Below are 27,122 nucleotides of genomic sequence, written 5' to 3'. Positions count from 1 at the left end.
TTTTTAATCAATGGAATTCAGTTGATCAATAACATCTGTCAATGGATATTAGCAGGCCAACTCTCAAATGGATATGCTTACTCTTTAATTCAAAACCTTTTTACATTTTTTTCTTTCCCCTACTCCTTTGACTTTCATGGTACTTAAATCTTTGGACACAATCTCACTTTTTTAATATACAGTATTTCTGTTTTTGCACTTTTCTAAATCTATTCAACATATGTAATTGATTTACTTGTTTATTGTTATTATTTTTATTTTATTTATTATTATTTTTCTCTCTGCTAGATTATGTATTGCATTGAACTGCTGCTTCTAAGTTAACAAATTTCATGTCACATGCCAGTGATAATAAACCTGATTCTGATTCTGATCCTGATTTGAGAAAAGTAAACTTCAGTGTTCTTAATGGCCAGCATTAAAAAGTTCCTTATTAGTAATGCCGTTCCATGCAGAATAATAGGATGTTGATCCATGCTTGTAGTGCTATGTAGCATTTGATTTTTGAATGCTCTCAAGCACGATACAGAGGCTGCATCCATGTCTCCTTCATCCACAGCCACTCCCTTATCCAGAATAATGGAAAGGTTGCCCATTAATTGTAGTCCTTTTATACAATATTCAGATAGAGCTGCTACAGATTCCAGGAGCAGACCACTTGGTTTTCTAAAGAGATTACATGGCAGAAATTAATATTCATAAATACTCACCAGTCACGTACCCCTCTCACAGATAGCTAACAGAAGTAAATATCCATTTGCAGGTAAGGATTCATAGCAAGAGAGAGATGATTGCTTGGAGAGTATTATCAGATTAGGTACAAAACCAGCAGATCTCAATTGTAGGACAATAGTATATTGTATTCTGAACAGCAGCTGAGGTTATTTTATTTCAAAGCTTGTATATAGTTCATATGAAAAAGATGTTGCTATAGAAAAAATTTAGATTTCATTGCTGAAAGGAATTCTAAGTAGTCACTGGTTACTGTTGTATTCTGGCGATTTTCTATACTCTGTTTCTCTTCAGAGAACTGCATTTTCAAGGACCATAAAAAAATCTTTCTAAGACCATAAGCCCATGAGATACCAGAGCAGAATTAGGCCATTCAACATGGTCTGCTCCGCCAATCCAACATGGCTGATCCAATTTTCCCCTCAGACACAATCTCCTGCCTTCATGCCCTGACTAATACAGAACCTATCAACTCTTCCTTAAGTATACATGAAGACTTGACCTCCACAGCTGCCTGTAACAAAGGATTTCACAGATTCACCACTCTGGCTGAAGAAATTCCTCCTCATCTCTGTTTTAAAAGGACGCCCCTCTATTCTGAGGCTGTGTCCTCTGGTCTTACTGGAGAGGAAACGCTATAGGAAACATCCTCTCCATATCCACTCTATCAAAGCCTTTTACCATTCGATCGGATTCAATGAGTTTATCCCTCATTTTTCTGAATTCCAGTGAATACAGAACCTCTTCATATGACAAGCCATTCAATCCTGGAATCATTTTTGTGAATCTTTTTTGAACCCTCTCCTGTTTCAGCATATCCTTTCTAAGATAAGGGGCCCCAAAACTGCTCTCAATACTCACCACATACCTTAGAAACCTTTGGGGAATCCTGCACAAGGACTCCCAAGTCCCTTTGTGCCTCAGATGTTTGTATTTTCTCTCCATTTAGAAAACAGTCAACCCTTTAATTTCTTCCACCAACATGTGTGACCATATACTGTCTGACACTGTATTCCATTTGCCATTTCTTTGCTCCTTTTCCTGAGCTGTCTCAGTCCTTCTGTAACCTCTCTTCTTCCTCAAAACTACCTGCCCCTCCACCTACCATATTGTATGCAAAATTTTGCAACAAAGTAATCAATTCCATCATCCAAATCATTGATTGATAGTGTAAAAAGAATTGGTCCCAACACTGACCCTGGTGGAACACCACTAGTCACCGGCAGCCAATCAGAAAAGGCTCCCTTTATTCCCACTCTTTGCCTCCTACCAATCAGCCACTGCTTTATCCATGCTAGAATCTTTCCTGTGATACCAAGGGCTCATAGCTTGTTAAGCAGCCTCATATGTGCCACCTTGTCAAAGGACTTCTGAAACTCCAAGTACACAACATCAACCTGTTCTCCTTTGTCTATCCTGTTTGTTATTTCTTCAAAAAATTCCAACAGATTTGTCAGGTAAGATTTTCCCTTGAGGAAACCATGCTGACTATGGCCTATTTTATCATGTGTCTCCAAGTACCTTGAGACCTCATCCTTAATAATTGACTCCAACATCTTCCCAACCACTGAGGTCAGGCTAACTGTCCTATAGTTTCCTTTCTTCTGCCTCTCTCCTGTCTTAAAGAGTGGAGTGACATTTGCAATTTTCCAGTCTTCCAGAACCATTCCAGAATCTAGTGATTCTTGAAAGATCATTACTAATGCCTTCATGATCTCTTTAGCCACCCCTTTCAGAAACCTGGGGTGTACACCATCTGGTCCAGGTGACTTATCTACTTTCAGACCTTTCATTTTCACAAGAACCTTCTCTATCTTCTCTCTAGTTAAGGTAACTACACACACTTCATGACCCCTTGCACTTGGAAGTTCCCCAATACTGCTAGTGTCTTGTACAATGAAGACTGATACAAAATGCTACATCTCCAGCATCATTTTCTAGCAGTCAAATCACACTTCGAGTTAAATCACACTTCCTTATTCATTTGTTATGCAAGTACATTTTTTAAAAAAGCCATCAGATTCATTTTGTACCCAATTTATATGTGGAAAGTTGGAATTGTTATCATTTTCAATACAGAAAATAATAGTTGGTATGTAATCATTTTTAAATTTAGTCTATTCCATAAAGCTGATAGTTTTAGGTCTCACACGAGGAAATCTGCAGATGTTGGAAATTCAAACAACACACACAAAATGCTGGTGGAACACAGCAGGCCAGGCAGCATCTATAAGGAGCAGCACTGTCGAAGTTTCGGGCCGAGACCCTTCATCAGGACTAACTGAAAGGAAAGATAGTAAGAGATTTGAAAGTAGTGGGGGGAGGGGGAAATGCGAAATAATAGGAGAAGACCGGAGGGTGGGATGAAGCTAAGAGCTGGAAAGGTGATTGGCGAAAGTGACACAGAGCTGGAGAAGGGAAAGGATCATGGGACGGCAGACCTTGGGGGAAAGAAGTGGGTGGGGGGGAAGCACCAGAGGGAGATGGAGAACAGGCAAACAACTAAGTATGTCAGGGATGGGGTAAGAAGGGAAGGAGGGGCATTAACAGAAGTTAGAGAAGTCAATGTTCATGCCATCAGGTTGGAGGCTACCCAGCCGGTATATAAGGTGTTGTTCCTCCAACCTGAGTTTGGATTCATTTTGACAGTAGAGGAGGCCATGGATAGACATATCAGAATGGGAATGGGATGTGGAATTAAAATGTGTGGCCACTGGGAGATCCTGCTTTCTCTGGCGGACTGAGCTTAGGTGTTCAGCAAAACGGTCTCCCAGACTGCGTTGGGTCTCACCAATATATAAAAGGCCACACCAGGAGCATTACCTGGTCCATTTCTGACACCTCCCTCCCCTTTCTTGATTTTTCTGTCTCCATCTCTGGAGACAGCTTATCTACTGATATCTACTATAAGCTTACAGACTCTCACAGCTACCTGGACTATTCCTCTTCCCACCCTGTCTCTTGCAAAAATGCTATCCCCTTCTCACAATTCCTCCGTCTCCGTCGCATCTGCTCTCAGGATGAGACTTTTCATTCCAGGATGAAGGAGGTGTCTTCCTTTTTTAAACAAAGGGGCTTCCCTTCTTCCACCATCTACTCTGCTTTCAAACGCATCTCTCCCATTTCCCGCACATCTGCCCTCACCCCATCCGCCCGCCACTCCACTCGGGATAGGGTTCCCCTTGTCCTCACCTACCACCCACCAGCCTCCAGATCCAGCGTATAATTCTCTGTAACTTCCGCCACCTCCAACGGGATCCCACTACCAAGCACATCTTTCCCTCCACCCCTCTTTCTGCTTTCCACAGGGATCGCTCCCTATGTGACTCCCTTGACCACTTGTCCCCCTCATCCCTTCCCACTGATCTCTCTCCTGGCACTTATCCTTGTAAGCAGAACAAGTGCTACACCTGCCCTTACACTTCCTCCCTCACCACCATTCAGGGCCCCAGACAGTCCTTCCAGGTGAGACGACACTTCACCTGTGAGTCGGCTGGTGTGGTATACTGCGTTCGGTGCTCCCGGTGTGGCCTTTTATATATTGGTGAGACCCAACGCAGTCTGGGAGACCGTTTTGCTGAACACCTAAGCTCGGTCCGCCAGAGAAAGCAGGATCTCCCAGTAGCCACACATTTTAATTCCATGTCCCATTCCCATTCTGATATGTCTATCCATGGCCTCCTCTACTGTCAAAATGAATCCAAACTCAGGTTGGAGGAACAACACCTTATATACCGGCTGGGTAACCTCCAACCTGATGGCATGAACATTGACTTCTCTAACTTCTGTTAATGCCCCTCCTCCCCTTCTTACCCCATCGCTGACATATTTAGTTGTTTGCTTGTTCTCCATCTCCCTCTGGTGCTTCCCCCCCCCACCCCCTTCTTTCTCCCGAGGCCTCCCGTCCCATGATCCTTTCCCTTCTCCAGCTCTGTATCACTTTTGTCAATCACCTTTCCAGCTCTTAGCTTCATCCCACCCCCTCCGGTCTTCTCCTATTATTTCGCATTTCCCCCTCCCCCCACTACTTTCAAATCTCTTACTATCTTTCCTTTCAGTTAGTCCTGATGAAGGGTCTCGGCCCGAAACGTCGACAGTGCTTCTCCTTATAGATGCTGCCTGGCCTGCTGTGTTCCACCAGTATTTTGTGTGTGTAGTTTTAGGTCTCCTTTCAGTCAGGATCAGAATCAGAATCAGGTTTATTATCACCGGCATGTGTCGTGAAATTTGTTAACTTAGCAGCAGCAGTTCAATGCAATACATAATCTAGCAGAGAGAAAAAAATAAATAAAAATAATAATAAACAAGTATATCAATTACATATATTGAATAGATTTTTTTAAAACATGCAAAAACAGAAATACTGCATATTTTTTTAAAAAGTGAGGTAGTGTCCAAAGATTCAATGGTGGTACAAGTGAACATCTCCAATAATCATCCAATATGTTAAAATATTTGTATAGCTGTTTTGATTGTTTTGACTTGGGCTTCTATGTTACAATTGGTCCACCAGATAGATTTCTAAGGTACAATTCATTAGGAATGCAAACAGCTTCCCATTTTCAATTAACTAAACCTTTGCACTCTCGCTACTTTGTTTAAAGTTTCCACCTTTTGAGCTCTTGGCTACTGCACAGTTAAGCAGAAATTTTGTTTGTTCTGCCTTTAATATTGAAATGTAAAAATTGTACTAGTAAGCACATTTCAACAATTACTGATTTTAAATTTAAATAGCTAACTTTTATCTTTGAAAAGACAACCATTTCAAATAGAATTATTATTGTTATTCTCTGACTACAATTCACCATATTGTACCCCCTTTTTCAGAAGTAGCACTTATAGTATTGGCATTTCACATCAAACTGTCTTTGCAATTCCTTAACTTAATTTTCTAGGCAATGAATGATGTAGAGAGAGATGCAAAATATGTTTTTATTGTTTTGATGACTAAGAATGCATTGGATGGCATTAGATTGATTGAAGAAATGCACTGGATCAACTTGTATTGTTCACAAAACTTTTCAAAAGTAAAGTATTTGTTAGGATAGCCTAAAATGCATCGTACTTGATGTTTGTGGTACTTAATGCAAACAGCTCAATGATTTAATGGTTGATATAACTTGCAGTGAGCTAAGTTCTATATCTAGCTTTGCAGTATAGAATATAAAATTGTTTTTGTAATCTGATGAAGCTAGCTAATGCAATCTGCTAAATGTATTTTTAATCATGGAATCCACACTAGTTAGATATTTGAAATAAATGATGAGTGAAAAAAACGTATGTAGAAATGAGAGGAAGGGGTGAAACAGGAGGGTAGGCAATTTGTGGAACCAGATAGGAAGGTTTGACGGGCATTTGGAAGGGAATGGCGAGAGACTGGGTGGTAGTTGATGAAGGAAAAAAATTGAGCGGTGAAAGGTAGAGGCAAAACTGGTACGTGATGGATGGAACCAAATGGGGGGGAGGGGTGATGGGCCAAATAGAACAGGTAGGGGAGGATATAGGAAAAGTAAACCAAGGAAGAAGAAACATAGGGAGATAAGTATATAGGAGATGGGCAGACAGAACCAGATTGGGGAGGATAATAGCAATAATGAGGGGAGGGGAAGGCAAGAATCATTGGATTCTGGCATGGTTCTGGAGGACTGGAAAATTGCAAATGTCACTCCACTCTTTAAGAAAGGAAATTATAGACCAGTTAGCCTGTGCTTACTGGTTGGGATGATGTTGGAGTCAATTGTTAAGGATGAGGTGATGGAGTACTGGGTGACACAGGACAAAATCGGACAAAGTCAGCATGGTTTCCTTAAGGGAAAATCTTGCCTGATAAACCTGTGGAATTCTTTGAGGACATTACAAGTAGGATAGATAAGGAGGATGCAGTGGATGTTGTATATTTAGATTTTCAGAAGGCCTTTGACAAGGTGCCACACACAGGGCTGCTTACCAAGTTAAGAGCCCATGGTATTACAGGAAAGTTACCAGCATGGTTAGAGCATTGGCTACACAAAGCACACTGCAGATGCTGTGGTCAAATCAACACGTACAAAAGCTGGATGAACTCAGCAGGTCGGGCAGCATCCGTTGAAAAGAGCAGTCATCATTTTGGGCTGAGACCCTTCGTCAGGACTCATTGAGCATTGATTAATTGGTAGGAGGCAGCGATTGGGAATAAAAGGATCCTTTTCTGGTTGGCTGACAGCGAGTAGTGGTGTTCTGCAGGTGTTGGTGTTGGGACTGCTTTTCATGATGTATGTCAATGATTTATATGATGGCTTTGTTGCCAAGTTTGCAGATGATATGAAGATTGGTGGAGGGGCAGGTAATGTTGAGGAAACAGGAAGACTGCAGAAGGACTTTAGCTAGAGGTCAGTGAATTTCTTACCACAAGCAACTGTGGAGTCCAAGTTGTTGGGTGTTCTTAATGTGGACATTCATCGATTCTTGATTGGCCAAAGGTTATGGAGAGAAAACCTAGGAGTGAGGATGAAGAAGGGGAAAAAAAGATCAGCTATGATTGAATGGTGGAGCAGACTCAATGGGCCAAATGGCCTGATTCTGCTCCTGTGTCTTGTGGTCTTGTGGTATAAAATGTTAAATTACATAAGTAGTGCAAAAATAAAAATTAAAAAAAAAACTAGTGAGGTAGTGTTCATGGGGTCATCGTCCATTCAGAAATCAGATGGCAGAGGGGGAGAAACTGTTCCTGAACATTGAGCTGTGCCTCCTCCTTGATGGTAGCAATGAGAACAGGCCATGATTGAATGGTGGAGTAGACTCAATGGGCCAAATAGCCTCATTTCTACACCTATGTCTTATGTCTTACGTTGCTATAGTGCATTCCAGGCTTTGCCTAAGACTGTAGATTTGACCTGAAGGCTTTGGAAATTTATCAAAGGGACCAGTGCTTTGGGAAGTTAGGAGCAAACTCAGGTCACTGACCACTTCATGGCCATACATGTCATAATTGCAGCTCACTCCTAAGCTCAATAGATCTCCTGGTCACCTAAAGCAAAAGTTCCCTAGTTTACTAGAATGCCTGCAATGTTGAATGAAAGCAACTATTTCTGTACCTTATCTGTAGGTTCTTTAATGGTATTGCATACTTAGACAAATAACAGGGAAAAATCTGCCAACAGAACAGCCTTTGTTGAAGGCAGTAATCTCTCTCAAAAGTGTTTGGTACAAAAAATGTACCAAGTCATACCACATGGTACATACAACTTTTCAAGCCTGCTTACATCTATCTTCACTATGCTGCTTCCCAATTCTTAAATAAAAACAATAAACTGATTTAAAAATGCATTAAATCATACAATCAACCAATCATTTTTAGATTTGTCTGTAAACTTAGCCAACAGTTAAAGGGTTGTCAGTTCCTTCATCTTTTCAGCTGTACCTTTAAGCTGAATCTAAAAATTTTTTGAATAACCAATCAGAATCAGAATCAGGTTTATTATCACCGGCATGTGTCATGAAATTTGTTAACTTAGCAGCAGCAGTTCAATGCAATACATAATCTAGAAGGAAAAAAATAAAATAATAATAATAAATAAATAAGTAAATCAATTACTATATACATACATATATATATATATATAGAATAGGTTAAAAATCCTGCAATAAACAGAAATACTGTATACTTAAAAAGTAAGGTAGTGTTCATGGGTTCAAAGTCCATTTAATAATCGGATGGCAGAGGGTAAGAAGTTGTTCCTGAATAGCTGAGTGTGTGTCTTCAGGCTTCTGTACCTCCTACCTGATGGTAACAGTGAGAAAAGGGCATGTCCTGGGTGCCAGAGGTCCTTAATAATGGATGTCACCTTTCTGAGACACTGCTCCCTAAAGATGTCCTGGTACTTTGTAGGCTAGTGCCCAAGATGGAGCTGACTAGATTTACAACCCTCTGCAGCTTCTTTCCACATAGAGTCATAGAGAAGTACAGCACAGAAACAGGCTCTTCAGTCAATCTCAAAACCATTTAACCTGCCTACTCCCATCAAGATGCACTGGGTCTGTAGCCCTCTATATTCCTACTATTCATATACCTATCCAAACTTCACTTAAATGTTGAAATCAAGCTTGCATGTACCACTTGTGCTGGCAGCTCATTCCACACTCTCACGAACCTCTGAGTGAAAAGGTTTCCCTTTATGTTCCCCTTAAACTTTTCACCCTTAAGCCATGGCCTCTGGTTATAGTCCCACCCAACCTCAATGGAAAAAAGCCTGCTTGCATTTACCCTATCTATGTGTGATGCCACTTTCCATGAATTACAGACCTGTATTCCCAGTTCCCTTTGTTCTACCATGCTCCTCAGTGTTCTACCGTTCACTGTGTAAGACCTACCCTGGTTGGTCTTGCTGAAGTGCAAAACTGCCTTAAATTCAGCCCATTTTCCCAGCTGATGCAGATAGCTCTCCAAGCCATGATAGCCTTCCTCACTTTCTACTAAACCCACAACTTTAGTGTCATCTGAAAATTTGCTGATCCAGTTAACCACATTACCATCCAGATCATTAATATAGATGACAAACTTCAAAGGATCTAGCACCAATCCTGGCGGCACACCACGAGTCACAGGAAAGCAGCCGTTTACCACCACTCTCTGGCTTCTCCCACAAAGCCAATGTCTAATGCACTTTACTATCTCATCCTAATTTGGCAGGGGGGGTGGGAACTGGAGTGAAGGGACTCAGGATAGGACGATGGTAAAAAAGCAAAGATAGCATGCAGTTAAACTGTCAAGAAGGCCAGGCAAATGATAGGATAAAATTGCAGCCAGCATGGTGAGTATCAGTGTATTAGCGATGCAAAATCAGAAAGGGGAGCAAATACCGCACTCAAAGTGTAAAAGCTCAACGCATGGAGTATAAGAAATAAGGTGGATAATCTTGTTGCAATATTACAGATTGTTAAGTATGATGTAGTGGCCATCACTGGATCATGGTGGAAAGACGGTTGAAGTTCAACGTGTCGTAGTGCTTTCATGCAGACCGTTGGTCCAGTGCGTGAGTAAGAGATGGACCACCACCCCAAATACTCTTAGTATGAGCTCCAATGTGCATGGTTATGTGCACATTCAACTGGTTTAACTGAAATGGGCCCTTTTATTTTCTGAGCAACACACACAAAATGCTGGAGGAACTCAGCAGGCCAGGCAGCATCTATGGAAAAGAGTACAGTCAACATTTTGGGCCAACAGTACATTTGTCCATAGATGCTGCCCTGGCCTGCTGAGTTCCTCCAGCATTTTGTGTGTGTTGTTTAGATTTCTAGCATCTGCAGAGTCTCTTGTTTGTCCTTTCCTTTTCTCTTTCCTATTAATTGTTTCTTAAAGCTGAAATCAGCCAATATGCTTTCTTTATAATTCTATGCAGTGTACAATCTGTTATTTCTTGTGACTGATAATAGTGTATAGGCAGTATTTGCACAGCATTCACTCAAATCAAGGTTCCATTAATCAGGGTACCCAACTTTCCTGTTTGGTTGAATCCCAAATCATACCAAACCAAATTGTGTATTGTATATAAAGGTGGCCTTCTCATCACTGAGTCCCATGGCTGTTGGCCAAGTTAGCTATCTCACTGAGTTAGCTATTGAGCCAGGTTTGCATATGAATGCGGTGAGGGGGTTACATACAGTTGCAAAGAACACACTTAAGATCTCCCACATTTGGCTCCACACATGGATTACCATTCTGGTGTTCCAGAGGACCAATTTTGTCATTTGCAGTCCTTTTGCTCTTAACATACCTGTAAAATCCCTGAGGATTCTCCTTCACCTTGTTTGTCAAGGTAACCTCATGCAGTTTTTAGCTTTCCTGATTTCTTTCTTAAGTGTTCTTATGCATTCCTTGTACTCCATAAGCAAGTAGGCAAGTTCCAGCTTGCCAAGACCTGCTATGCACCTCTTCTATCTCTTGAAAACCAAGGTTGCTTATACTTGTTATCTTTACCTTTTATTCTGACAGGCACATACAAGCTTTGTACTCTCAAAATTTCGCTTTTGAAGGCCTCCCACTTTCCAAGTACACCTTTGCCAGGAAACAGCCTGTTCCAATCTACACTTGCAAGGCATTTCTGATACCATCAAAAATGGCCTTTCTGCAATTTAGAATCTCACCCTGCAGACCAGACCTTTCCCTTTGCATATTTACTTGGAAGCTAATGGCATTGTGGTGACTGAGTGCAAATTATTCCCCTACACAAACTTCTGTCACCTGCCCTGTCATTCCCTAATAGCAGATCCAGTATTGCACACTCTCTCATTGGGACTTCTACATTCCGATGAAGGAAACTTTCCTGAAGGCATTTGACAAACTCTATTCCATCTAGTCGTTTTACAGTATTGAATTCTCAGTCAATATATGGAAAGTTAAGATCACCAACTACAACGATTTTAGGTTTCTTGAAACAGTCTGATCTCTTTATAAATTTGTTCTTCTAAATCTCTTGGACTATTGGGTCTTTTGTAATATAGCCCTATTAACGTGGTCATAGCTTTCTTATTGTTCAGTTCCACCCATAACACCTCACTAGTCGCGTTCTCCAGTCTATCCTGACTGAGCACTGCCATAACATTTTCCCTGACTGGTAACACCACCCCTCTACCTTTAATCCCTCCCGCTCTGTTGCGTCTAAAACAATGGAACCCCAGAATATTGAGCAGCCAGTCCTGCCCCTCCTGCAAACAAGTCTCACTAATGGCTAAAACGTCATAATTCCAGGTGTTGATCCATGTGGTCTTGGCGAACCTAAGGTGAGATCAGGTTTCTCTCACCCTCTTACCCTATATCCCCCTCTCGCCCCTCTATCCCAGTCACCCCCTTTTTCTCCCCTCTCTCCACCACTGAAGCTCCTCCCTCACCCTCGATCCCCCTCTCACATCAATCTCTCCTCTCCCCTCGATCCCCCTCCCCTCTCTCCCCTTCCCCCTCTTCCCCTCTATCTCTCTCCCCTCATTCCCTCCCCCACTTTCTCCCCCTCTCTCCCCCCTCTCCCCCTCTCTCCCTGCTATCTCTCCCACCTTTCTCCCCTCTTTCCACCACTGCCCCCACTCTCCCCCCTCTCTCACCCCCCTTTTCCCCTCTCACTACAGCACTGTCCCCCTCCCCACTCTCCCACTCTATCTCTCTCTCCCCTCTATCTCCTTCACCCCTCTCTCCAGCACTGATCCCTCTCCTCCTCTCCCCCTCCCTCTCTCCCCTCTATCTCCCCTTCTATCTCTCCCCTTCTTCTGCTGTATCTCTCCCCTTATCCCCTCCCCCACTTTCTCTCCTCTCTCCCCCTCTATCTCCCTCCCCCCTTTCTCCCCTCTTTCTCCACCACTGCCCCACTCTCCCCCTCTCCCCCTCTTCCCCCCCACACCTTCCCCCTCTATCTCTCCCATCCTTTCCCAACTCTATCCCATTCATCCCCCTCTCCCCCTCTTCCTCTCACTCCCTCTCTCTATCTTTCACTCTCCCCTCTGCCCCTCTCTCTCCCACTTCCCCCCTCACCCCCAAACAACCACACTCTCTCCCCTCTAGCCTCCCTCCCTAGCCCCCCTCTCTACACCCATCCCCTTTTCCCAATCCCCCTCACCCCTTCTATCCCCCACTCCCCCACCTATTTATCCCCTCTCCCCCTCTCTCAACCACTGCCCCCTCTCCCCCTCTATCTCCCTCCCACACTCCCCTTCCCCCTCTTCCCACTCTATCATCCTCTCCCCTTCTATCCCCCTTTCTCACCTCTATCCCTCTGTCCCTCCCCCTCTCTCCATCACTGCCCCCTCTATCCCACTCCATCTCCGTCTCCCCATCCAACCTCCTCCTTATCCATCCCCTTCCCCTCCATCCCCCTCTCCCCATCTCCCCTCTCCCTTTCCCTCTCCCCCTGTCCCCCACTCTCTCGCCTGTCCCCCTCTCTCTCCCTCTCTCTGCCCCTCTATCCCCTCTCTCCCTACTCTCTCCCCATCTCTCTCCCCCCTCTATTTCCCCCTCTCTCCCCCTGCCCCCTCTCTCCCTCTCTCCACCCCTCTACCCTCCTCAACCGACTACCACCTCACTCCCCGCGCTCTCCCCCTCTCCCTTCTCTCCCCATCCCCTCTCTTTCCCACTCTCCCTCTCTCTCCCACTCTCCACCTCTCTACCCCCTCAACCCTCTACTCCCTCACCCCCTCTATCCCCTCTCTCTCCTCTCTTTCCCACTCTCCCCTCTCTCTCCCCCTCTATACCCTCTGTCCCCCCTCTCCCTCCCTCTTCCCCCTCTCATCTCTCTCTCCCCTCTCTCCCCCTCTCTCTCCCTCTCTCCCCCTCTACCCCCACCTCCCTCTACCTCCTCTCTCCCCGCTCTCTCCCCTCCCCTCTCTTTCCCCCTCTCCCCTCTTGCCCTCTCTCTCTCCCTCTCACACTCCACTCCCCTCTCTCTCCTACTCCGCACTCTCCCTTCTCCACCACCCTCCCCCTTTCCACCTCTCCTCCTCTCCTTCGCTCTCTCCCACTTCCCCCTCTTTCCCCCACTCTCTGCCTCTCTCACTCCCCTACCCCCTCTCAAAATTGCAGTCAACAGGATAAATTGCAATGTAAAGGGTGTGATGGTGTTATATTTGAATGTGTGCAGTATACAGAATAACTTAGATGAACTTCCAGGACAGTTCCATTTGGCAGGTAGGATGTTGTTGGCATCACTGAATCATGACTGTAAGGAAGATTTTTGCTGGCAGCTTACCATCCAAGGATACATATTATATCAAAAGGACAGGCAGGAAGGCAAAGAGCGGTGTTGTCCTGTTGGTAAAAATGAAATCAAATCATTAGAAACAGGTGACATAGGGTCCGAAGGTGTTGAATCATTGTGGATAGAGCTAAGGAACTGCAAGGGTAAAAAGACCCTGATGGGAGTTTTACACAGACCACCAAGCAGTAGTAAGATGTTGCCTACAAATTACAACAGGGGATGGAAAATGCATGCCAGAAGGACAATGTTACAGTAGTTATAGGGAACTTCAATATGCAGGTAGATTGGGAAAATTAGGTTGCTTCTGAATTGTAGGAGGGGGAATTTCTAGAGTGCCTTCGAGATGACTTTTTAGAGCAGCTCGTGGTTGAGCCCACGAGAGGATCTGCTATTCTGGATTGGGTGTTGTGCAATGAACCATAATTGTTTAGAAAGCTTAAGGTAAAGAACGCTGAGGGGCAAGTGATTATAATATGATTGAGTTCACCCTGAAATTTGAGAGGGAGAAGCTAAGGTCAGGTGTATCAGTATTACAGTGGAATAAAAGGAATTAGAGAGGCATGAGAGAGAAGCTGCCCAGAATTGATTGGAAAAGAACTCTGGCAGGGATGATGGTAGAGCAGCAATGGCTGGAATTTCTGGAAGCAGTTTGGAAGGCAGAGGATATATACATCCCAAAAAGGAAGAAGTATGGGGAGCAAAGAAATGGTGGATGAAATGAATAAGTATTTTGCATCAGTCTTCACTGTGGAAGACACTAGCAGTATGGTGGAAGTTCCAGGGGTCAGGAAGTGTGTGAAGTTACCATAACTAGAGAGAAGGTTCTTGGGAAACTGAAAGGACTGAAAGTAGATAAGTCACCTGGACCAGATGGTGTACACCCCAGAGTTCTAAAATAGGTGGCTGAAGAGATTGTTGAGGCATTAGTATTGATCTTTCCAGAATCACTAGATTCTGGAATGGTTCTGGATGACTGGAAAATTGCAAATGTGGAAAACTTTACTCTTCAAGAAGGGAGAGAGGCAGAAGAAAGGAAACTATAGGCCAGTTAGTCTGACCTCAGTGGTTAAGAAGATGTTGGAGTCAATTGTTAAGGATGAGGTCTCTGGGTACTTGGAGGCACATAATAAAATAGGCTGTTGGAATTCTTTGATGGAAGAACAAGCACAATAGGCAAAGAAAATTCGATTGATGTTGTGTACTTTTCAGAAGGCCTTTGACAAGGTGCCACACATAAGGTTACTAAACAAGCTATGAGCCCATGCTATCGCATGAAAGATTCTAGCATGGATAAAGCAGTGGCTGATTGGCAGGAAGCAAAGAGTGAGAATAAAGGGAGCCTTTTCTGATTGGCTGCTGGTGACTAGTGGTGTTCCACCAGGGTCAGTGTTGGGACAATTCTTTTTATGTTATATGTCAGTGATTTTGATGATGGAATTGATGGCTTTGTTGCAAAGTTTGCAGCTGATATGAAGACAGGTGGAGGGGCAGGTAGTTTTGAGGAAATAGACAGGCTACAGAAGGACTTGGACAGATTAGGAGAATGAGCAAAACAGTGGTAGATGGAATACAGTGTTAGTAAGTGTATGGTCAGGCACTTTGGTAGAAGAAATGAACTAAGAAGGGTTGACTATGTTCTAAATGGAGAGAAAAAGGGATGTGATGTTGAGGCTCTATAAGGCACTCATGAGACCACACTTGGAGTATTGTGTGCAGTTTTGGGCTCCTTATTTTAGAAAGGATATACTGACATCGGAGAGGGTTTGGAGAAGATTCACAAGATTGATTCCAGGAATGAAAGGCTTACCAGATAAGGAACGTCTGGCAGCTCTTGGGCTGTATTCCCTGGAGCTCAGGAGAATGAGGGGGGACCTCATAGAATCATTCCGAATGTTAAAAGGTCTGAACAGGTTAGTTATGGCAAAGTTATTTACCATGGTAGAGGATTCTAGGACAAGAGGGCATGACTTCAAGATTGAAGGACGCACATTTAGAACTAAGATGTGGTGAAATTACTTTAGTCAGAGGGTGGTAAATCTGTGGAATTTGTTGCCACGAGCGGCTGTGGAGGCCAAGACATTGGGTGTATTTAAGGCAGAGATAGATAGGTTATTGATTAGCCAGGGCATCAAAGGGTATGGGGTGAAGGCAGGAGAGTGGAGATGACTGGAAGAATTGGATCAGCCCGTGATTGAATGGCAGAACAGACCCGATGGGCTGAATGGCCTACTTCTGCTCCTACATCTTATGGTCTTAAAAGGATTTGGGAATCTATGTACATGATTTCCTAAAGGTGAGAAAGGCAAAGGCGAAGTTAGCACTCATTTCAAGAGAACTGGCATATAAAAGCCATTTCTAGTTCAGGTGGATACATGATAAATAATTTGAACAAATAGCGATTACAATTTGTGCATTTTGTTAGTGTTGGCTTGATTGCGGCCTTCAGTCACATTGTTTACAAAATTAGCCCTCTCGTTAACTACTGGTGAGTGAGGTTTCATATCAAGAACCTGCTCAACCTGCTTATCCAAATGGAGTCATGTTAGGAAAAGGGGAAGTACAACGAGATCTAGGTGTTCTTGTACATCAGTCAATGAAAGCAAGCATGCAGGTACAGCAGGCAGTGAAGAAAGCTAATGGCATGCTGGCCTTTATAACAAGAGGAATTGAGTATAAGAGTAAAGAGGTCCTTCTGCAGCTGTACAGGGCCCTGGTGAGACCCCACCTGGAGTATTGTGTGCAGTTTTGGTCTCCAAATTTGAGGAAGGACATTCTTGCTATTGAGGGAGTGCAGCTTAGGTTCACAAGGTTAATTCCCGGAATGGCGGGACTGTCATATGTTGAAAGATTGGAGCGACTGGGCTTGTATACACTGGAATTTAGAAAGATGAGAGGAGATCTGATTGAAACATATAAGATTATTAAGGGATTGGACACACTGGAGGCAGGAAGCATGTTCCCGCTGATGGGTGAGTCCAGAACTAGAGGCCACAGTTTAAGAATAAGGGGTAGGCCATTTAGAACAGAAATGTGGAAAAACTTTTTCACCTAGAGAGTGGTGGATATGTGGAATGCTCTGCCCCAGAAGGCAGTGGAGGCCAAGTCTCTGAATGCATTCAAGAGAGAGTTAGATAGAGCTCTTATAGATAGCAGGGTCAAGGGATATGGGGAGAGGGCAGGAACAGGGTACTGATTGTGTATGATCAGCCATGATCACAGTGAATGGCGGTGCTGGCTAGAAGGGCCGAATGGGTTACTCCTGCACCTGTTGTCTATTGTCTATCAACACGCTATTTGAAAACGCACTGTAGCGGAGCGCAGCTTGTATGACTAATGCGTTTAGATTGGAACTAAGTAAGTATTTGATTCCATTCACTAACAATAGAGTGAACTGTGGTGCCATTATTGATCATCGTTGCATGGTACTGGGATGGATGTAGGCTGGGTTTAACTGGACTGGTGCATTGGGCGAGAATTCTGCTGGTGTCATAGGCACGGACCGGTATGAGAAGGAATCTCGCTCTCCATGCTGATGGAAAAGACTGCGGGACTATGATGGACAGGTTGCAGCTTCTCCGCAGATCCTCATAACATCACCTACCTTCAAGTAGAGGGGTAAATAAAAAACGCGTCGATGCGTGCATAAGATAAGAAACCATGGCTCGGGTACGGACTTGGATTTTCGTTGCATTCTTCTACCTCACTGATCCTACAGGTAAGCAACTGCACTTATTTTTATTTTGAAATTTGGCGCTTTTCAAATAATTGCAAATACATCCCTTTTTCGCCCCTCCGTTTGGGCCAAATTTAGCTTACACTGGCGTTTTGAAACCTGCAATCCGTCCATTATTTTCAATGCGGCTGCTGCATCGACACAAATTCTGCAGTGCACATAAGTACAGTCCGCCCGTCACCAACACAGCGACGGTTCCTGGGTATTTTTTAGTGAGTCACATTTCGCTTCGAATACAGGATCGATCACTAATCAGACACCTACGATTTTTTTTTTGTTTTGCGGTTAACTTGACACTTTTTTTATTTTCAAAGGGGTTGTTAGAGCCGAGATATACAAGGAAACATCGTGGAACGAACGGCGGAACGACAGCTCCGTCTTGCAGGCGGCTACCAAACCCCAGCGATTAATCCACAATGTTCATTCAACAAACGAAATTAAACACAACCAACTGAATACGAGAGTCCGAAACAACAGCACAGCGGCTCATGTAGGTTTAATGCAGCATTCGCTGTCTGTTTTTAAAAAAATGCAAATAGCTATCTGTTCGTATTCCCACTTGGAACCCTTTCAGAGTATTTCAACATTGCTCACGGGTTTATCATTAAAATTTGTATTTTTCCTTGCATACTTTGCAAATTGAGTTGAAAGATGAAAATTCAGCAGTGAACATTAGCTGGGCTCCAGCCGATCCAATTTTACTAAACTCCTCTAAAGAGCAATTTGTTCATCTTGTTTGTGATTTTCTTCTACCGGCTGGGCTGGCTTGGGATTTGACCTTGTTCTCCCATTCATTTGTGAAATATTTGAAATAACAGGCAGAAGGATTCCTTAATCCTTTCATTGTGGAATTTAAAATATCTCCTGCATCATTCTGCATTAAAGTTTAGTTATATTTCAGATTTCCAATGTACAGATTACTTGCTAAATCCTAAAAGGGCGTCAGGATGTGGCCTGTCTTTCATCAGGCTTGTAGTAATTAATGTTCTAGATGTTTTAATCTTCTCAAACTGACATTTCCTAATAATATTGTGCATTTTATTTTATAGGTTATTCATCTGGCACATGCAAGTTTCCAGATAGATGTATTCCATTCATCCTTTATTTTGGATCTAAACTTGAACCAGTGAGTATTTAATCCAATGGGCAGTACTAGAAGGGCTTTAAAGAGTTAAACACCTTTAGAGCTCTGTCTGATATCAATATGAGTGGCTTAATTTATTTGAAAAAACAAAATTCATTTCTAATACCTGTACAATTTCAAATGATCTGGATAAACCAAGAATGCATCCAACTAATCCTCCTGTAAATTTAGTGCCCCCAACTAACTTAATGTTTCAATTTCATTCCTTTTCCGAGTTATTTCAAGTAATACTCATGCATAATTATAACACCCTTGTTTATGAACAGCAAATAGCCCAAAATAGAGCAAACAGCAGGGAAGTTGAAATCCAGTGATATACTCAGGGATTGCTTAGCACTTGCATGATCTTGGTTGACCCAAAATGTAGTGCTTGCTTTTATTCTGTGACATGTGTAGGGTTGCATGTTTGTCTCTCAGTACTCAGTTGGTTTACATTATATGGAAAAAAATAGGCATTGTGTTCTGTGGATAAACACCAGATTTATTGAATTCACTCTGAAATTTGAGAGGGAGAAGCTAAAGTCAGATGCATCAGTATCACAGTAGAGTAAAGGGAATTACAGAGGCTTGAGAGAGGAGTCGGCCAGAATTGATTAGAAAAGAACACCGGCAGGGATGATGGCAGAGCAGCAATGGCTGGAATTTCTGTAAGCAATATGGAAGGCACAAGATATGTACATCCCAAAGAGGAAGCAATATTCTAAAGGAAAGATGACACAATCGTGACTGACAAGAGAAGTCAAAGCCAACATAAAAGCCAAAGAGAGGGCATAAAACAGAGCAAAAATTAGTGGGAAGTTAGAGGACTGGGAAGCTTTTAAAAAACAACAGAAGGCATCTTAAAAAAAGTCATTAAGAAGGTAAAGATGGAATATGAAAGTAAGCTTGCCAATAACATTAACAAGGATACCAAAAGTTTCTTCAGATACATAAAGTGTAACAGAGAGGCGAGAGTGGATATCAGACCACTGGTGTAAACAATGTTGGAGAGGTAGTAATGGGGTCCAACTGAATAAGCATTTTAGACCATAAGACATTAGACCATTCAGCCCATTGACTCAGCCCTGCCATTCCATCATGGCTGATCCCTGATCCCACACAACCCCATACACCTGCCATCTCACCATACCGTTTGATGCCCAGACCAATCAGGAAACTATCAATTTTCACTTTAAATATACCCATGGATTTGGCCTTCACCGCAGACTGTGCCAGATCCACATCCTCTCCACATCCACCCTATCTAGTCCTTTAAACATTCGGTGTATTTCAATGAGATCCCCTCCCATTCTTCTAAATATCAGTGAGTACAGGCCTAAAGCTGCCAGACATTCCTCATATGTTAACCCCTTCATTCCTGAAATCATCCTTGTGAACCTCCTCTGGACTCTCTCCAATGACAACACATCTTTTCTGAGGAATGGGGCCCAAAACTGTTGACAATGCTCCAAGTGTAGTCTGACCAGTGTCTTATAAAGGCTCAGCATTATCTCCTTGTTTGTATATTCTATTCCCCTTGAAATAAATGGCAACATTGCATTTGCTTTCTTTACCACAGACTCAACCTGGAAATTAATCTTCTGGGAGTCTTGCATGAGGACTCCTAAGTCCCTCTGCACCTCTGATGTTTGAGCCTTCTCCCCATTGAGACAATAGTCCACACTATTGTTCCTTTTACCAAAATGCATTATCATGCATTTCCCAACATCTGCCACATTTTTTGCCCATTCTTCCAATTTGTCTAAATCCTGCTGCAATCGCATTGCTTCCTCAGCCCTACCTACCCCTCCAACTATCTTTGTATCATCCGCAAACTTTGCCACAAAGCCATCAATTCCATTATCTAAATCACTGACAAATTGTGTGAACAGTAGTGGTCTCAATACTGACCCCTGAGGAACACCACTAGTCACCGGCAGCCAACCAGAAAAGACCACTTTTATTCCCACTCGCTGCCTCCTACCTGTCAGTCATTCCTGTATCCATATCAGTATCTTTCCTGTAACACCACAGGATTTGCTCTTGTTCAGCAGCCTCATGTGCCATTTTATCAAATGCCTTCTGTAAATCCAAGTAAATGACAAACACTGAATCTCCTTTGTCCACCCTGCTTGATACTTCCTCAGAGAACTCTAACAGATTTGTCCGGCAAGATTTCCCTTCAAAAAAGCAATGCTGAATTGACTTATTTTATCATTAGTCTTCAAGTACCCCGAAACCTCATCCTGAATAATAGACTGCAACACTTTCCCAACCACTGAGCTAATTCCTTCCTTTGCAATTGGAGTGACATTTGCAATCTTCCAGCCCTCTGGGACCATGCCAGAATCAAGTGATTCTTGAAAGATCATGACCAATTCATCTGTTACCTCTTCAGAAACCTCTCTCAGGACTCTGGGATGTAGTCCATCTGGTCCAGGTAAATTACCCACCTTAAAACCTTTCAATTTGCCTAGCATTTTTTCCTTTGTAATAGCAATGGCACTCACTCCTGCTCCCTGACACTCACGGACCTCTGGCACACAGCTAATGTCTTCCACAGTGAAGACAGATGCAAAGTACCCATTAAGTACATCTGCCATTTCTTTGTCACCCATTACTAACTCACCAGCATCATTTTCCAGTGGTCTAATATCAACTCTCACCTCCTTTTCTCTCTTTGTATAACTGAAAAATCTTACAGTATCCTGCTTTATATTATTGGCTCATCTACACTCATATTTCATCTTTTCCCTTCTTATAGCTTTTTTAGTTGCTTTTTGTTGGATTTGAAAAGTTTCTCAATCATCCAACTTCCCACTCACTTTTGCTACCTTATATGCCCTTTCCTTGGCTTTTATGCGGTCCTCAACCTCCTTTGTCAGCCACTGTTGCCTACCCTTGCCATTTGAGAACTTCTTCCTCTGTGGGACATATCTATCCTGTGCCTCGTGAACTATTCCCAGAAACTTCAGCCATCTCTGCTTTACTGTCATCCCCGCCAGAATCCTCCTCCATTCCACCTGGACAAGCTCCTCCCTCATGCCTCTGTTCCACTGTTCCACGAGTAATTCCCTTTATTCCACTGTAATACCAATACATGAGAGTTATGCTTCTCCCTCTCAAATTGCAGTATGAATCCAATCATGTTATGATCATTGCCTCCTACGCGTTCCTTTACATTAAGCTCCCTAATACGATCTGGGTTATTACACAACACCCAATCTAAGATAGCCTTTCCTGAGTAGGCTCAAGCACAAGCTGCTCTAAAAAGCCATCTCGTATTCATTCAACAAATTCCCGCTATTTTGATCCAACACAAACCTGATTTTCCCTATTCCTTTGCATATTGGTCTGCCATTACATAGAACATAGAACATAGAACAATACAGCACAAAACAGGCCCTTTGGCCCACAATGTTATGCTGACCCTTAAACCCTCCCTCCCATATAACCCTCCACCTTAAATTCCTCCATATTACATTTGTGACATTACCCTTATTACAAGCCCTTTCCAGATCCCTGTGCAATCTCAATCCCACATCTTGGCTACGGTTTGGAGGCCTCTATATGATTCCCATAATGGTCTTTTTTATCCTTGCTATTTCTTAACTCCACCCACAAAGATTTGATTTCGTCTGACCCCATGTCACCTCTTTCTAATTCTATCTCTTGCCAACAGAGCCACACCACTGCCTGTCCTTTCGATACAAAGTATACCCTTTGATGTTAAGCTCCCATCTATGGCCTCGTTTCAGCCACGACTCAGTGATGCCCACAATGTCATACCGACCAATCTCTAATTGTGTCATGAGTTCATCCACCTTATTCCAAATGCTATGTGCATCTACTGTTTGTAAATACAGCACCTTCAGCCCTGCATTTTTTGCTCTTTTGAATTGCTAACTCTTTGCTCTCTCTGCATTTGCACACAATCATTGGCTTGCTACGTTCATGTTACACTCATTACCAACTTGTAAACCTGCTGGTTCATCCTCAGCTCTATCATCCTGGTTCCCATCCCCCTAACATATTAGTTTAAACCACTTCCAATAGCTCTAGTAAATTTGCCCACAAAAATATTGGTCCCGCTCGGGTTCAAACTTAATCTGTCTCTTTTGTACAGGTCACACCTGCCCCAGAAGAGGTCCCAATTATCCAGAAATCTGAATGCCTGCCCCCTGCTCCAATCCTTCAGCCACACATTTATCCTCCACCTCATTCTATTCCTGTACTCACTATCGTGTGGCACAGGCAGCAATTCCGGGATTACTACCCTTGAGGTCCAGTTTCTCAGCTTCTTCCAAACTCCCTGTATTCTTTTTTTTCAGGACCTCCTCCCTTTTTTCTACCTGTTTCATTGATACCAATATGTGCCATGACCTCTGGCTGTTCACCCTCCCTTTTCAGGATATTCTAGACGTGCCCAGAAACATCAAGGACCCTGGCACTGGGAGGCAAACTACTATCTGTCTTTCCTTCTCGTGTCCACAGAATCACCTATCTGTCCCTGACTGTAGAGTCCCCTATTTCTGCTGCCATCACCTTCAGTTCCCTACCCTTTTAAGCCACAGGACCAGACTCAGTGCTAGAGGCAAGTTCACTGTTGTTTCCACCAGGTAGATTGACAACCCCCCCCCCCCCCCCAACAGTACTCAAAATGGAGTACTTTTGTTGACAGGGACGGACATAGGATTGCTCTCTACTATCTGATGTTCTCCCTTCCCTCTCCTGACAGTCACCCTTTTATCTGTTCCCTGTAGCCTAGGGGTGACTACTTTCCAGTAGCTCCTGTCTGTCACTGCTTCATTTCCCCTAGCAAGCTGAAGGTCATCGAGCTGCAGCTCCAGGTTCCTAACAGATCAATCATCACTGTGGAAGACACTAGTAGTATGGTGGAAGTTCCAGATGTCAGGGGGCATGAAGTGTGTGGTTACCATGAGTAGAGAGAACTGAAAGGTCTGAAGGTAAATAAGTCTCCTGGACCAGATGGTGTATACCCCTGGGTTCTGAAAGAGGTGGCTGAAAAGATTGGAGACACATTAGTAATGATCTTTCAAGAATCACTAGACTTTGGAATGGTTCCAGAAGCCTGGAAAACTGCAAGTGTCACTCCACTCTTCAAAAAGGGAGAGAGGCAGAAGAAAGGAAATTAAAGGCCAGTTAATCTGACCTCAGTGGTTGGGAAGATGTTGGAGTCCATTGTTAAGGGTGCTGTTTCTGGATACTTGGAGGCACATGGTAAAATAGACCATAGTCAGTGTGATTTGCTCAAGGGAAAATATTGCCTGACTTATCTTTTGGAATTATTTGAAGAAATAAAAAGCAGGATTGACAAAGGAGAATTGGTTGATGTTGTGTATTTGGATTTTCAGAAGGACTTTGACAAGGTGCCACACACGAGGCTGCTTAACAAGCTATGAGCCCATGGTATTACAGGAAAGATTCTAGCATGGATAAAGTAGTGGCTGATTGGCAAGAGGTAAAGAGTGGGAATAAAGGGAACCTTTTCTGACTGGCTGCAGGTGACTAGTGGTGTTCCACAGGGTCTGTGTTGGGACCGATACTTTTTACATTATATGACAGTGATTTGGATGATAGAATAAATGGCTTTATTGCAAAGTTTGCAGAGGATATGAAGACAGATGGAGGGGCAGGTTGTTTTGAGGAAGTAGAGAGGCTACAGAATGACTTAGACAGATCAGGAGACTGGGCAAAGAAATCGCAGATGGAGGACAGACTTGGGAAGTTTATGGTCATGAACTTTGGTAGAAGAAATGAAAGGGTTGACTATTTTCTAAATGGAGAGAAAATACAAAAAGCTGAGGTGCAAAGTGACTTGGAAGTCCTCGTGCAGGATTCCTTAAAGGTTAATTTTCAGACCGAGTCTGTGGTGAGGAAGGCAAATGCAATGTTAGCATTCATTTCAAGAGAACTAGAATATAAGAGCAAGGATATAATGTTGCGACTTTATAAAGCACTGGTAGGACTTCACTGGGTTGTGCTGAAATGGGGAGGGTTCAAAGGAGGTTCATGAAAATGATTCTAGGATTGAATAGCTTGTCAAATGAAGAGTGTTTGATGGCTCTGGGCCTGTACTCAATGGAATTCAGAAGAACGAGGTGTGACCTAATTATATAACCATATAACAATTTCAGCACGGAAACAGACCATCTCGGCCCTTCTAGTTCATGTCAAACGCTTACTCTCACCTAGTACAACTGACCTGCACTCAGCCCATAACCCTCCATTCCTTTCCTGTCCATATACTTATCCAATTTTTTTTTTCTACTGGAAGCTCGTTCCACACAGTTACTATTCTCTGAGTAAAGAAGTTCCCTCTCGTGTTACCCCTAAACTTTTGCCCCCTAACTCTCAACTCATGTCCTCTTGTTTGAATCTTCCCTACTCTGAATGGAAAAAGCCTATCCACATCAACTCTATCTATCCACCTCATAATTTTAAATACCTCTATCAAGTCCCCCCTCAACCTTCTACGCTCCAAAGAATAAAGACCTAACTTGTTCAACATTTCCCTGTAACTTAGGTGCTGAAACCCAGGTAACATTCTAGTAAATCTTCTCTGTACTCTCTCTATTTTGTTGACATCTTTCTTATAATTCGGTGACCAGAACTGTACATAATACTCCAAATTCGGCCTTACCAATGCCTTGTACAATTTTAACATTACATCCCAACTCCTATACTCAATGCTCTGATTTATAAAGGCCAGCATACCAAAAGCTTTCTTCACCACCCCATCCACATGAGATTCCACCTTAAGGGAACTGTGCACCATTATTCCTAGATCACTCTGTTCTACTGCATTCCTCAATGCCCTACCATTTACCATGTATGTCCTATTTTGATTATTCCTACCAAAATGTAGCACCTCACACTTATCAGCATTAAACTCCATCTGCCATCTTTCAGCCCACTCTCCTAACTGGCCTAAAACTCTGCAAGCTTTGAAAACCTACTTCATTATCCACAATGCCACCTATCTCAGTATCATCTGCATACTTACTAATCCAATTTACCACCCCATCATCCAGATCATTAATGTATATGACAAACAACATTGGACCCAGTACAGATCCCTGAGGCACACCACTAGTCACCAGACTCCAACCTGACAAACAGTTATCCACCACTACTCTCTGGCATCTCCCATCCAGCCACTGTTGAATCCATTTTACTACCTCAATATTAATACCTAACGATTGAACCTTCCTAACTAACCTTCCATGTGGAACCTTGTCAAAGGCCTTACTGAAGTCCATATAGACAACATCCACTGCTTTACCCTCATCAACTTTCCTAGTAACCTCTTCAAAAAATTCAATGAGATTTGTCAAACATGACCTACTACACACAAATCCATGTTGACTGTTCCTAATCAGACCCTGTCTAGCCAGATAATTATATATACCATCTCTAAGAATACTTATCATTAATTTACTCCCCCCCCCCCCACTGATATCAAACTTACAGGCCGATAATTGCTAGGTTTGCTCTTAGAACTCTTTTTAAACAATGGAACTACATGAGCAATACGCCAATCCTCTGGCACCATCCCCGTTTCTAATGACATTTGAAATATTTCTGTCAGAGCCCCTGCTATTTCCACACTAACTTCCCTCAAGGTCCTAGGGAAATCCTGTCAGGACCCAGAGATTTATCCACTTTTATACTCATTAAACGCTCTAGTACTTCCTCTTCTTTAATCATCATAGTTTCCATAATTACCCTACTTGTTTCCCTTACCTTACACAATTCAATATCCTTCTGAGTGAATACCAAAGAAAAGAAGTTGTTTAAAATCTCCCCCATCTCTTTTGGCTCTGCACATAGCTGTCCACTCTAATTCTCTAAGGGACCAATTTTATCCCTCACTATCCTTTTGCTATTAATATAACTGTAGAAACCCTTCAGATTTATTTTCCCCTTACTTGCCAAAGCAACCTTGTATCTTCTTTTAGCTTTTCTAATTTCTTTCATAAGATTCTTTTTATATTCTTTATATTCCTCGAGCACCTCATTTACTCCATGCTGCCTATATTTATTGTAGATGTCTCCCTTTTTCCGAACCAAATTTCCAATATCCCTTGAAAACCATGGCTCTCTCAAACTTTTAACTTTCCTTTCAACCTAACAGGAACATAAAGATTCTGTACCCTCAAGATTTCACCTTTAAATGACCTCCAATTCTCTATTACATCCTTCCAATAAAACAAATTGTCCCAATCCACTCCTTCTAAATCCTTTCGCATTTCCTCAAACTTAGCCTTTCTCCAATCAAAAATCTTAACCTTGGGTCCAGTCCTATCCTTCTCCATAATTATATTGAAACTAATGGCATTGTGATCACCGGACCCGAAGTGCTCCCCAACACATACCTCCGTCACCTGACCTATCTCATTCCCATAACAGGAGATCCAACACTGCCCCTTCTCTAGTTGGTACCTCTATGTATTGCTGCAAAAAACTATCCTGCACACATTTTACAAACTCCAAACCATCCAGCCCTTTTACAGAATGGGCTTCCCAGTCTATGTGTAGAAAATTAAAATCTCCCACAATCACAACCTTGTGCTTACTACAAATATCTTCTCCCTGCCTACAAATTTGCTCCTCCAATTCTCACTCAGGTGGTCTATAATACACCCCTATAAATGTTACTACACCTTTCCAATTTCCCAATTCCACCCAAATAGTCTCCCTAGATGAGCCCTCTAATCTATCCTGCCAAAGCACCAATCTAATATTTTCTCTGACAAACAATGCAACACCTCCCCCTCTTGCCCCTCTGATT

At 42.9% G+C, this 27,122-nt stretch overlaps 1 protein-coding gene across 1 annotated transcript in view; it reads left to right on the top strand.

The window, feature by feature from the left end:
- Positions 1–16,991: 16,991 nt before the first annotated feature.
- Positions 16,992–27,122, top strand: part of adam11 (ADAM metallopeptidase domain 11) — a 365,266-nt gene continuing 355,135 nt past the window's right edge. Inside the window, exons 1-3 of the mRNA XM_059955670.1 lie at positions 16,992–17,166; positions 17,499–17,674; positions 18,234–18,310. Of these exons, the coding sequence (XP_059811653.1) occupies positions 17,109–17,166; positions 17,499–17,674; positions 18,234–18,310 (311 nt within the window). The 5' untranslated portion in view covers positions 16,992–17,108. The remainder of the gene's footprint in view (positions 17,167–17,498; positions 17,675–18,233; positions 18,311–27,122) is intronic.

The sequence above is a fragment of the Hypanus sabinus genome, chromosome X1 (assembly GCF_030144855.1).
Source record: "Hypanus sabinus isolate sHypSab1 chromosome X1, sHypSab1.hap1, whole genome shotgun sequence".
NCBI lineage: Eukaryota > Metazoa > Chordata > Chondrichthyes > Myliobatiformes > Dasyatidae > Hypanus > Hypanus sabinus.
Note: the sequence above shows the minus strand (reverse complement) of the source record. Positions and strands in the feature narration are given on the sequence as shown.